Source organism: Phalacrocorax aristotelis, chromosome 18 (genome assembly GCF_949628215.1).
Source record: "Phalacrocorax aristotelis chromosome 18, bGulAri2.1, whole genome shotgun sequence".
Lineage (NCBI taxonomy): Eukaryota > Metazoa > Chordata > Aves > Suliformes > Phalacrocoracidae > Phalacrocorax > Phalacrocorax aristotelis.
Genome location: NC_134293.1, coordinates 1,216,017 through 1,228,939, shown reverse-complemented (window position 1 = coordinate 1,228,939; position 12,923 = coordinate 1,216,017). Strand labels below are relative to the sequence as shown.

The window sequence follows — 12,923 nt, the reverse complement described above, 5'->3', positions numbered from 1 at the left end:
CGTTACACCCTGCTTGCAGCTGAGCCGTGGGCAGAGCACTCAAGCAACCTGCTCTGGTACAGGTCAGGCAGCGGGAGTGCTTGGGCCCGTCTTGCAAAAGAGTTTTAAATATTTCTCATTATTGGCTTTGTGGGGAGGCTAAAGACAATGTGCTGCAGTGGCCACAGAGCCTGTGCTGTTTGGGTAAGCTAATGCACATTTTAAGTTGTTTTGGAATATAAGAAAGTCATGGCACCATACCTCTCCATGTCTGTAGTATCCAGGGCCCTTATTCCATCGGCCAAGGGCTTGTCTGGGTCCGCAGAGATTTGTTCGTACTGATAGGCCTGCATCTTCTCAAACAGACGTGTCAGGTTCTGCTTGCGGATCTTCAGCTGGGTCCACTAATATGAGAACAGGGACTTGCAGTGAAACGCACCGCAGTGGTGTGTCGTGTCTGTCTCCTCCCCTCTCAAACAGCGGCTCCCAGGATTTTGGGATATTTGTCATATAAAAATAATCATCAAAATATTCACCCACAGCCAAGCCCAGTGTGACACACATGGCAGGTGTCATCTCAGAGACGGATTGTATTAACGGGGTGGGGGTGGGGGAAATCAAGGTTTGGATCTACCTGATGGTAGAGAAGGAACCTGCACTCCTTGCAGGAAAGGTCACTACACAAAACGACCTTGGTGAAGGGGAAGGACCATTTTGAACCCTCTTTTGTAAGATAACCCTTTACCTCCACAGGACAGCAAACGTGATAAAAACCCGTGGGTAAAAAAGGGCACACAAGGTCTCCATAGCCAGAAGAAAACCTGCTGCAAGTATCAGGCTGGGTGGGAAGGCACGGTAAATGTTGATGGATAACAAGCAGGGAAAACACTCCTCACCTTCTCATCCCACTGCCAGACCCTCCACAGGTCGTTGATGTGCAGCTCTGGCTCCACATACTCCTTTCTGTAGAAGGCGATGAATGGGACCTGGGTCAGAAATGAGACTCGTCACCACCACGCAGGCATCCAGAGAATGCTCCTGTTCTGTGTGGGAGCGCAAGCTGATGGGGCAGCAGTGTGGGAGGTGTACCAAGTTATGCCCCAGCTCTTAAGATCATTCCACCAAAGAATACACCACATATACCAAAAAGCTTCTGCAACATCAGGCAACAGGTCACAGGATAGGCTCAAGAGACTCCGAAATTCCTCCACCTCACTTAGCATCAATTTGTCCAGGATCAGGGAAATACCATGACAGAAGCCCCAAACAGGCCTTAAAACCCTGCGTTGCCCCAGCTCACATAAGATGAGCTGCACTTTCCAATGAAGTACTGTTTAGTCACAGGAGAGGCAACCAGGTATGGCATTTCAGCCCCTCTAGGTTGCTGCCCTAAGTGCTTCCAGCAGCCCCTCTGTTATTCCTGTCGGGATAAGGAGTCAGCAACACAGACCTTATCCTGGCAATGAAGCTGAGTTGCGGATTACCTCGAAATGTTGATTTCTCATGAAATTCAGGGCTTCTTTAATCTTCTGGATGGTGCTGGGCCCCTTGCGGCTGAAGCTGCTGCTGGCTTGTCCACGGTCGAGGTAGTCAGAACTTTCCTAAAAGGAGAAACATATTGTGTTGACCTTATTCCTGAGCTGACCCTTGAAAGACCAGCCCAGGCTCAGGCTGGAACACAGTGGTCCTTTTGTTAGCTGGGAGAGCAGACTTAGGTATACGCTCTGATTTTAGACCACAGAAAAGCATCCTAGCCCTGACTGGTTTAAAGGAAAATGGAGAAGCAGCATCTGGCCAAGGTAACTGATGGTTAACAGCGAATACTAGCTTAGCCCACAGAGCACAGTGGCTCAGGGATCTTTCAGTTATTCTTGACAATTATTTCTGCAACTCCACTGTGTTCCTTTTTCTCCTGTTTTATAGATGCAAAAATGAATGCATGTTAAATGACGCTCAAAACCTGAAAACCAGAAAGAAAGGTATATTGTGCATCACATTCCTGGAACAATGTCTCCAGGCTGGAAATCTGCAACACCTCCAAGTCCTCTTTTGACAGGAGTCCCAGGCATAGTCCTTTACCTGCAAGGAGATGGTGGGTGTCGCAAATGCGTTCCTGTAAATCCAATCAGCTTCTTCCTCCAGCTCATCATCTTCAGCACTCTTCACCGGGATGGATCGCAACTGTGAAAAGACAACAGGATGAGCAGAGGCACGTGCAATGCCAGAGCTTGCGCTAGCATGACTTCAAGATGCCTGGAAATTATTGTTTTGAGCTGCAGGCTGCTTACAGGGTCTCAGTACCTCCCACGCCCACAGGGCTTTGTTGAGGATAGTACTTCACCGGCTGCATCTTCAGAGTACACAGGAAACCTGCATCAGCTATACACTAGGTAAAGGCAGCTAACAGTTCTGTCAAAGGCTTGTGAAAAGGCCTGCAATGGTGCGAAATCTTTTGTGACGATCATATGCCAGGGTACCCCCGCCTCCTACCAGGCTCCCAAACCCTCAGCAGCTACATCCTCTGTTCCAATCTCTAAGTGCCTGTTCTAGCCTTGCTGTCACCTTCCTTGCTGCAGCCACAGAATAACAGAACATAAAGCAGCTCCAAACCCTCTCTGGGCATTTAGTTCCAGCCAATTCTCTTTCAGAAGGCCTGCTCTAATCATCACTGACACCCGGGAAGATGAAAAAAAATGTCTGAACAGGCCACGTATGGCCAGGAGACATTACACACAGCATTCCCTTGTGCTGTGCACACCGGCATGGGAAAAAAGGTCCTTCCGAAAAGCTGGTGGCATCAGATCATTTTACACAGGAAATGGTCTGATTTACACAGGAATGGTACACAGGAAGTCCTCCGTTTTACACAGGAGGGTAACAAGCCTCTGCACAGAATTACATTAACATACCCTAAAGGGAGATGTTCAGTGAAAACCTGAATAGAGGGTAAAATTCAGACAAAAATATGAGATACCAGAATGACTCCTAGCAACACAAACAGGACTGCACACTGAGAGCCGTGTAAGTCCCAGTCATTGGATTAAAGCGGGTTACAGAAACACCTCGTATGGAACAGTTACATGTTGGCGGACACACGGGTAGGCTAGAAACCCCGGCAAACCTTCTCTGGCACTGTACCTCTTGCCACCCAGAGGTACAACTCACGTGATTAGTAACGGAATCTGGCATAAAGGACATCTGAGCAGAGCACAAGCCCTGCACCACTCCCAGGAGTCCAACACCGGCACCCAGTGGCCAAAGAGAAACTATGACCAGTGCTAAAACCAGGCTTACACAGCTAGAACAGTTCGCTACGTCATTGTTATGTTTGCATGTGGAGTTTCAGGCTGTACATCTGAGAGGCGGGATCTTCAAAGAGGGAAGAAGGGATGCCAAAATCCAGCCAGCAGCCAGGTGAGAAAGCTGGCCTGCAGGTCACAGGCCTGCTGTACTCGGTGGGAGCTGAAATGCTTTCTGCCTGCACACCAGCACCCTCTTCCCTCACCTGGAACCTCTCAGGCATGTCTGTCATGCGGATCTCATTGTCCTGGTCTGTTAGGTGACTGCTCTCCAGCTCACTGGGCTCGTACATCTCAAAGATGCTACGCCGACTGACACGCTTCTTGGCAGTCTTTTTGGGTCGTACGCGGGTCTCCCCTTCGGTTTCTTCATCTTCATACTCATATTCCTCCTCCATCTCCTCATCGTACTCATTGTACTTCTCAAACTCATCATAGTCAAAGTCCACACCAAAGATTTCCTGGGCTTCCTGCAAAGCACTGGAAGGCAAAAAGCTATTGTTCAGTCCCATGGTGCAGTTCACAGAACATCTTTCTAGTCACACAGAGGTGGCCAGAGCACCTAAGTCTAAGCTTTAGTCTTGCAGGTAGGCTAAAAAGTCATGGATAGGTACACAACTCTGAGCTTTACATGCAAATATATCTCTTAAGGGATTGGTTTTGGTATCCCTGTAAAAAATCCAGGGGAGAAAGGAAGGAGTCAGACATTTAAGAGATCACAGGCTAAAAGCTCCATGTTTAAATATACCGGGTTCCTTTGGGGAAAGAGCCCAGCAGTATCCAACCACAAGCTGAATCACTCTGCAGTTACAAGAACAAAGTAAGCTGAGCACTGTTTTCACGGCTCCAGGCCAATTTCCAATCAATACTCACGCATCTGTGTATCCAGGGAGCTTCTTTCGCCATTTTGGCTTCTTCAGAGGTTGTCCATCGTCATCCACAATGAAGTCATCGATGTCTGGTCATTGAGAAGCAATTTAGTGGTCAGGATACTTGCATATTCAACTGGTACCTCTAGCAAAGCTCAGCTCAGCCAGTGCAACTATGAGCCTCCACCAGAGACTTAGGCTGCCACTGGTTGTCAGGCAGCCCAGCTACCCACAGCATCTCCTACACCAACCTCAGACGTTCCAGGAGTCTGAACCTCAATAACAAGCTAGATCGACCTTCCAAACACAGGCAAAGCCATCTGGCAAATATCTGCAGCTCACTGCACTGAACATGCAGTCAGAAAAGGCCTTGCTGCTTTGGACAGCAGACACAAAGAATCCTTGAAACTCTCTCAGTATGGTACTAGCAGTAGTGAGGGGCTGATGCTGAAGTAGGGCAGGCATGCACTGTGCTGTTAGGTACTGAACAGTGCCTTCACTTCCTTCCTTTGAAGCACCTCCATTTTGGAGGCAGCTTAGAGGAGACGTTCATCATCTCAGCGCATGTAATGTGCTTCTGGACAAAGCAGTTTACACAACCTAAACCTGCCACCCAGAAACATTTAATTCTAAAGATTGTTCTAGTCAGACCAACAAGAGCTTTACCACGACAGGCCTACAGCCTTAGGTTACTTCTAGCTCAGAGGAAGTCTTAACTTTGCTCCTGTGCTCTGATCCCAGGACAAACTTTGGATGTAACTGACCATCAATACTCACCAGATTCATCTTCCTCCTCCTCCTCTTCCTCTTCTGGTGGAGCGACAGGAGCTTCAACAGCTTCCCCTCCCTCCTCGCCTTCACCATCCTGAAAGATTTCTTCAGCAATGGCTTCCTTCTCATGTTCTTCTTTTCCATAGTCTTCCTCTTCATCATCCTCATCATCGGACATTTTTCGCACACGCCTGAATTTTTGCTGCAAACAAAAAGGCTTGTTAGCGCACGTAACTCCTGGCACAGACACTCAAGCTCAGTGTGGTCTCTGCCAGGCCAGAACTGCACTTCCTCTGCTCCCCAGGCGGTACCTGAGAGGCAGCGGGATGGAGCCCAGCACAGGCACACGGGGGAGAGCAGCCACCCCCTTGAGAGCCATGCTGCGGGCGCTCGCTGGGCGCAGTGTGTACATGACAGAACTGCCTGCCATGTCCATGTCTGTGTCCCCTGCGTGCTGTCACCACCAGCGTTAGCCTGGCTTCACGTGCCTCTAGCGAGAGTTACGGAAGGAGCTTTAGAGTCTGTAAGAGCCTGTGCTGACTTTGAGGTTAGCACAGTGCAGGAGGAAGTTCTTGGAAGATGGGCTCCTCTGAGACTGTCTTGCAGAGGTGGGAAAGGAGGAGTACAGCTGACTTTAGGAACCAGAAGAAAGTGTTTTGGAAAGTCTCAGAATTGCCCCAGCAGGGAGAGATCCTCCTTCCTTCAAGCACTCAGCGCTCTCCTTCGAAGAGGGCAGGAGCAGATGGGAGGCTCCACTCGCTCGTCCCAGGCAGGAGCCCACCCTCCTCTGGGCTAAGACACGCCACACCATCAACAGGGGCAAGGGAACACAACTCACTCTTTTGACTTTAACACCCAAGTTCTCTTCAATGAGGTCAAAATCATCATCCTCCAGGCGGTCATCAAAAGCTAAGAGAAGAAAGCAGAGACTTTACTAATCTGGGAATGGACCAAGCAGTGGGAAAGGTAGAGCTTACTCAGCCCAGGCGGACTCCCAGGGCAGAGGGAGAGCTCTGCTCTCCCACAGGGCAGTGCAAGAGCATTACGCTGTAGCCTGCTATGAACGATCATCATAAAACTTACTGCGTTTTCTCTTTTTGTGGCCAACTTCGTCCTCAGAGTCTCCAGAGTCACTGGCTTCTTCCTCTTCTTCCTCTTCCTCATCATCATCGTCGTTAATGAACCCTTTCAGGTTCCCCTGTTCATCTTGATCATCGAGATTCTCCTCCTCCTCTTCCTCATCTGGTGGAGAGAAGCAAGTGTTAAGTGTGTACTCGTTGGTTATCTGCCGAGACTCCTTCTCGGCTCGGTGCAAACAGCATCGTCCTTCACACTATCCCCGCAGAGAGTTTTAACCGAACACTTTTACTGACACGGATCTCAGGCAGCTGCTCGTGCCAGAACCCCACTTCTTGCCTCATGCTCTCTGCAGAGGGAACAGGTGGAGTGGCCACACTGGGAGAATTCCTCTGCTTTTACTGTTTACTACCAAATTGTGCAACTGCAAGTCCCACAGGGGTGAGGCAGTGCATTTTCTATTGCCAGATATAAAAACTACCCAAGCACTCTGAAGAAGGGAAGCACTTAAACAGCTGAGATTATCGACTACAGATGGCCATGCTATTATAGCATGGTTATTGCTCCATCTGCAGAGTCAAGGGATGTCAAAATAGAGCAGGGAAGCACACAGACAATTCAGCAAACTCAGAACAGACAGGCAGACTCACCATCCTCATCTTCCTCTACAAACTTCTTGGTCACCCTGGGCACAACCTCCCCATCCTGGTTGTACTCCTCCTCCGACTCCTCCGCTTCACTTTCTACAAAGTCAGACATGACTGCAGCGTCTCACACTCGGCTCCACAGGAACTGGGGAAAGAGGAGACATCCATCGCATCAGCAGAGGGAACAAAACACAAGCACTTCCCCCTGCTGGGTTCTGGAGAGAAGACAATTAAGGCAAGAGGGTTTCAAATTATCTGTCAAGGCCCTGAATTACCCAGTGTCCACCTTGCCTGCACATCCCTGTCACCCGCGGTTAGGCAAGCGGAGCCAGCAGCCAAGTGCCGCCAGCTCCTGTCACCCCACATCGCAGCGAGCGGACAGGACCTGTCACAGCAGCATTTCTTACATGGCTGAGCTCCCGGCTGCAGCTGAAACGGCACACGCAGCCCAAGCCCTCCATCCCGCCCACGCCCTCCCATGCGGCCAGGAAAGCAACCCCGTGCTGTCACCGATGCAGCACTGTGTCAGGCACAGGATTTTAATGTGATTAATTCTCGCTCAGTTAATGAAGCCAGGGCGACCCTGAAAAGGGCCCTGACAGAGTCACGCTTGCAGGCTGTTAGCAAGGCCCTGCGGAGATCTGGGGAGTCCCACGGAGGAGGCAGGAGGGAGGCCTGGGGGTGCTGCAGGGTCAGGGCTGGGGGCTGCCGACCGCCCAACTCCACAGTCCCGCACAGCCAGGGCTGCGGCCGGGATGTTCCAGGCCAGCAGCCTCCTGCCAGAGATTAAAAAGTAACAAGAGACTATAGAAATGGGGTATTTTATCTGTCCAGAACCTTTTGTTTGATGTTTTTCCCCACAGCTGGCATTCCTGGAAGCAGTATAAATCAAGCTTGGCACAAAGGCACGCGTGTGTCCATAAAGACATGGCTCAAGTTCTGTCTCTCTGAGCCTTTCACTTCTTGTGGTTACAAAACTTGCTGTCATTTTTAAAATTTTCAAAGGATTTTATTTTAGTTCCTTTTTACATACAGGAAACAACAAAAGCTTACAGAAGTCAGCTATAAGAAAAAACCAAATCAATTCCTCAAATGGCTGTGAAGTTGAAAATGCCAGCCCAGGAAGAACAACCAGCCTTTGGGAAGGTACAAAAAGCAGCTCAGAGGAGATGTCAGATCTAAAGCCAAAACCTTCATGTTAAATTACATCTGAGGTAATTTAACACCAAAAAAAAATAAAAAAAAAAAAAGAGAGAAAATAATTTCATACACCAGGGAACGATACCTAAACAAACATGCTTCAAAACGTTCCCATAATCATTTCCCCACTGCAAACAAATAGCTGAAGGAAATCAGTCTCATACAGGACAACCCGATTGGGGCTTGGCCACAACACTTCTCGTGCGCAGGACTTCTCGTCTGCCCTGAGATCCACACATCTGGTACACAAAAACAATAACTTAGAGAAAAACAGAGACTTATTTCTCAGTTAAAGAAAAAAGAAGCGCAAGGCTAATCTTGGAGAATCTTTTAAGTCTTATAATACTAATAGCTCCAAAGGAATGCGTCGGCCGTATCTCATTAAAGAAAACCCACAACAAAGACGAGGGAAAGATCTCCACCAGATTTCAGACACGAGCAGACAGCAGCAGCTCATACTTCTTGGCTGCAGACTACATGGCTGTGGCCAACATCTATCTACAATGCTCCAGACAGGCAGAAACCGTGGCAGGCCAAGGCTACTGCTCAGCACCCAGTCGGGACACCGCTGCTCTGGCTTGCCGCGTGGGCGCGGGGCGATCCTGGTCCTCCAGAGAACGCTGCAGAAGTCATGCACGTGGATTTAAACGTCCCTCAGAAATAAACAAATTTGTTTCCAAAACAAATGCCACTGAAGAACTGTAACTACACACAGTAGAGGAACAGGAGTTATGTTTACCAGCCTGTGTACAAATATTATGTCACCTTCACACTTTCTCACCAATTCTTCTACATGTATCCATCAGGGTGTATTAACATACATAAAACTGCAGGCTAAGTGGCCTTTCCTAGTGCATTTCCATTTCTAAGTCAAATAAACTCACCTCTCTCCTGTCCCTGATCAAAACACAAATCCAGCAAGAAAGAAACCCCCTTGTCGTAGCACCACATGCGATTTTACTATTCTCTGCCAGTGAAGCGCTTCACTCGCAATTCCAACTTTGCTCCTCCTCACCTGTTCTACCATTTCTCGGCAACTGCACTTCATGTCAAATCAAATTTGTCTGGACACAGGGAACAGCTATGACTTAGGAAGCCCGTCTCATTTAATGACCCAGCCGAGCAGGTTCCACACAAGCCAGCCACCCACAAAACAGGGTGCTTTCAGCTCCCATGAAATCCACCTCAGGACAGCAGGGATGTCACTTAGCATGGCAAACGGAAGCAAGGGTAGCTATTACCAAGGAGATGTTGAATCACATATGGACTAAAGGTGCCTCACCCACCCTCCGCTCCGGAGAGAGGCCTTCATGTGAAACACAACAGGCCAGGGAGGCAGGCGGAGGTGCAGAGGCAGAGCTCAGGCCAGCAGTGCTGCCCAGCGGGAGCCCCCCCAGCAGCCAGTCACACAGGGAAAGCCCCGCTCAAGCAGCACCGCTTGTCTGGCTTGGGGAGGGTTTAAGAGTCTCCTTGGGCCAGCCCAGCTGTATCGTGCTATGGGCCTTTTCCTCAGAGCAGCACCCCTGCTCCTGTAATGCTCCCGGGAGAGAGTCAAAGATTGCTGCGGCACAGAGGCAAGTCCTAAATTGCATTAGAGCAGCAAAAAGGCAGGGAGACGGTGCTTAATCCTGCACACTTACATGTACACAAACAGACAGGCTCCTACAAGTGATATATATATCTCTCTACCCCAGAGACACCCCATGGCCACCAGACACTGATGGAGACAGACCAAAGACCCCAGCAAAGCTGCGAGCAGTGCTACGATGGCACCATGGCAGCAGGCGAGGGAATCATGGGTGCCTCCGCACCAAGCCAGGCACCTCGAGCATGGCTTCTCTCGCTGGGCAGCAACACCAGAGTAGCTCAGGGCTGAGCAATTACACAGCCTCTGCTTTTGACCAGGGGTGTCTGCACTTTGCTCAGCTCAAAGGCACAACGGCAATTGTCCAGAGTCCACAAGCTCCTTTTAACTGGGATGACCCTGAGCAGATAGGTCTCTTTGCTGTCAACACCGAGACCATAGATCTCTGACCGGGTCAGCACGATGGGGCTGGACATCGGCGGCCGGCGCTGTGGGCTGCCTCCCTGGCTAGGTGAGGCAGCGCCCTTGGAACAATCACTGCTTTGCGATGGACCTACGGATTCTGCAAAGCACATGTTCAAATACCTGTAAAGCCTCAGCCACGCATCCAGGTACCTGCTGGCTGCTCAGGACTGCAAAACATCGCGGCGCTGGAGGCAGGTGCAGCTTTGTACATTGTACACAAGCAAAAGTTAACTTGTTAGGTTTAGAAACGGAAACACGCAGCAAGTACCTGCAAAATATCAGACTACGTTATGGGAAAACCTCCTGCACCTTGCCAGGTATGGTGGCACTCTGGAAGGCAGGGGCACACCCACGTGTGGGACAGCATCTGGGATGACAGTGTCCCACGGCAGTTTCACAGCCTAAGCAGGTATGGGGTGAGGGGAACCAGAACCATCTCACGCTCTCCAGGCACAGGGATGCCAACAAGGCACAAGACCTCAGCAGCGCTCACAGAATAACGGAGGAGTGTCCCCACAGCAAGGTACATTTACTATTCAGCAGTCAACCTCAGGATATCAGTGTCAATGCACAAAACAGCAAAAACAAGCATGGGTGCTGAAGAGAAGCAAGTCCTGACTTCTCCCCATCCTTCATGGGAGAAACTACAAGGCCCTGACCCACACTGATACTGGTCTGGGGAGGCGGTTTGGACAGGGATTGTTTTAATCTCTGTCATTTCATGGTTCAACTCACAGTCCACTTAAGATCACGTAGGTCCATGGAACCACATTACCAAAGCCACCACTGAACAGTTTCACTCAGCTCTCATGTCTACGTTTCAGAGAGAAAAGTTAAACTGGAGAGGATTCGGAAAGCTCTGTGAGAATAAGAAGGCCGGGAGACTTAACTCAATTAAAACATAGAGCCTAAGAAAGCCCAACTGATTCATTTTGTCAATTAAATGCTCATGAAATTCATTTTAGCATGGCCCGAGTAAAAGACTATGACAACAAATGGTTCATTAGGAAAAACCCAGACGAACTGCAAAGGAAGCTTACGAGCCTAACAAAAACATCCCCGTGAAGCACTGAAAGGCCCTCACACCACAACAAAATACCCTTACAGACACCTCGTCAGCGCTCAGCTCTTCGTCAGAGCCGCTCCTCAACACAGGCAGGGACACAGGGCCGACCTCCGCCAAGGCCTGACAACCCTGATACGGCACCAGCAGCGTATAGTTTTGTATTTAGCTTTTATAGCTGTTTTACAAATTTGTGAAGGCGGGACCTAAACCAGACATTCCCACCCTCTTCCGTGGTAGGTACGCAAAGGAGCACAGGGGCAAAACGATGACTGGAGACCAACGATGCTGCGACAGGGAAAGTCCAGGCAGCCAGTTACCGCAGCTCAGGAACTTCCTGTACCTGCTTCATTAGTTTTAATGCTCCCCATTGGTCCCACCACCCCCGATGCTATCGGGTGGTGGAACATCCCGAGGCAGAGTGCCACAGTTTAATAGCACGTTCTGTGAAAAAGCACTTCCGCCTGTTTATTTTAGACCTGCTGCATCATAATTTCCTGTAAGAAACAGAAAATACGTTCCTTCCTTGCTTTCTCTGACCTGCCCATGACTTCACGCACCTGCATCGTATCTCCTGTCAGCAAGCTTCTCCCCTAAGGTGAGGAAATGAAGGGTTTGCTTGCCTGGAAACCTGCTCTTCCACACTGCTCCTGGCCCTGCCTTTTCCAGTGCTCCCCTTTCAGACGGGCTAACCAGAACTGCCGGCAACAGCCAGGGCACAAACTGCTGACCATTTATGCAGCGGCGCAACGATGTTTTCTGCTTTGTTCTCTGCTCCTTTAAAGTAATTCCAAAATATCCTTTTTAGGCTACAGTGGGGCATTGAAGCAATTGGGGCAAAGAAACAATTGCTGAGACACCAACAGCCCTTTCCTGAATCATAAAAGCTGGTGCAGAGTCAACTGCTGCGACACTTGGCACCTTCATTATACCCATCACCATCGTACCTTGTTTACCACGCTAGTGCTCAGCCACCGAGTGTTATCTGGCCTCTGCAACTTCCCACAGTCCGGTTTAGCTATCCTAAACAACTTCAGATTAAAAATTTTCACAGAATCATAGAATGCCCTGAGCTGGAAGGGACCTGCAAGGATCATCGAGTCCAACTCCTGTCCCTGCACAGGACAACCCCAAATTCACACCATGTTTCTGAGGGCCTTGTCCCAGTGCTTCTTGAAATTTTCCTTCCTTCCACCACCATACTCAGAAAAAAAAGCAGCAGAGATGACTCCATGATAACCTCACTCCGCTGTGAGCGCCAGCTGCTCACCCCTACTCTTTATTTGCCACCCTTTAGTCAGCTATTAATCCCCAAAAGGCCCTTCCCAGGCCTTTCATGGAGGACCTTATCAGAAGTTTCCAAAACCAAACGTGGTGCTCCGGGGATTACACCTACGGAGCGGGGTGACCCGGACCACCGCTGTACCTGAGGAACGAAGGTCAGACACTCTCCCCCCACCCCCCAGAAGCAGCCTGACGCTCCCCACCTCCATCACTTCTCCTTTACCAGCGTTTCCCACCATGTCAGCGGCGTCCCGCAGCTCCCGGCTGTGCTGCGGTCTCTGCCAGGATAAGCAGCCCCCTGCCCACCGCCTCCCCTCCCGGGGGAGCAGCCCCCCTGCCACCGCCTCCCCTTCCCCCAGGCGCTGCCCGCCCCCGCCCGGGTCCCCCCGCCGCGGCACCGTCCCCAGCTGGGGTCCCGGGGCCGGTGACCGGGAGCGGAGGGGCGGCCGCTGCCTTCACCCCCACCACACACTCCCCAAACTGAGGCCCGCGGCCCAGCCCGCCGCCAAGCACCGGCACGCCGCCGCCGCCCTCACCGGGGCCCGGGCCCGCCACCGCCGCCACCCGGCCCAGGAGGCCTCGGAGCCGCCCCGGGCCCTGCGCGGCCCCGCCGTTCCCCTGGCAACGCCGCCCCCGTTCCAGGGCGACGCGGAGCTCCCTGGGCCGGGCCACCCCCCCACCCCG

General features: G+C 50.8%; 1 protein-coding gene across 2 annotated transcripts in view; it reads right to left on the bottom strand.

The window, feature by feature from the left end:
- Nucleotides 1-12,923, bottom strand: part of SUPT6H (SPT6 homolog, histone chaperone and transcription elongation factor) — a 29,981-nt gene that overhangs the window by 16,879 nt on the left and 179 nt on the right. The window contains exons 1-11 of one of the 2 annotated variants that reach the window (XM_075113321.1): nucleotides 12,776-12,795; nucleotides 6,646-6,787; nucleotides 6,002-6,160; nucleotides 5,757-5,827; nucleotides 4,925-5,120; nucleotides 4,152-4,236; nucleotides 3,485-3,758; nucleotides 2,059-2,160; nucleotides 1,464-1,580; nucleotides 876-965; nucleotides 241-383 (exon numbers count right to left, since the gene is read on the bottom strand). In XM_075113321.1, the coding sequence (XP_074969422.1) occupies nucleotides 241-383; nucleotides 876-965; nucleotides 1,464-1,580; nucleotides 2,059-2,160; nucleotides 3,485-3,758; nucleotides 4,152-4,236; nucleotides 4,925-5,120; nucleotides 5,757-5,827; nucleotides 6,002-6,160; nucleotides 6,646-6,754 (1,346 nt within the window). In that variant the 5' untranslated portion in view covers nucleotides 6,755-6,787; nucleotides 12,776-12,795. Of the gene's footprint in view, nucleotides 1-240; nucleotides 384-875; nucleotides 966-1,463; nucleotides 1,581-2,058; nucleotides 2,161-3,484; nucleotides 3,759-4,151; nucleotides 4,237-4,924; nucleotides 5,121-5,756; nucleotides 5,828-6,001; nucleotides 6,161-6,645; nucleotides 6,788-12,775; nucleotides 12,796-12,923 lie in introns of those variants that run through there. The other variant, XM_075113320.1, reaches the window with a different exon arrangement.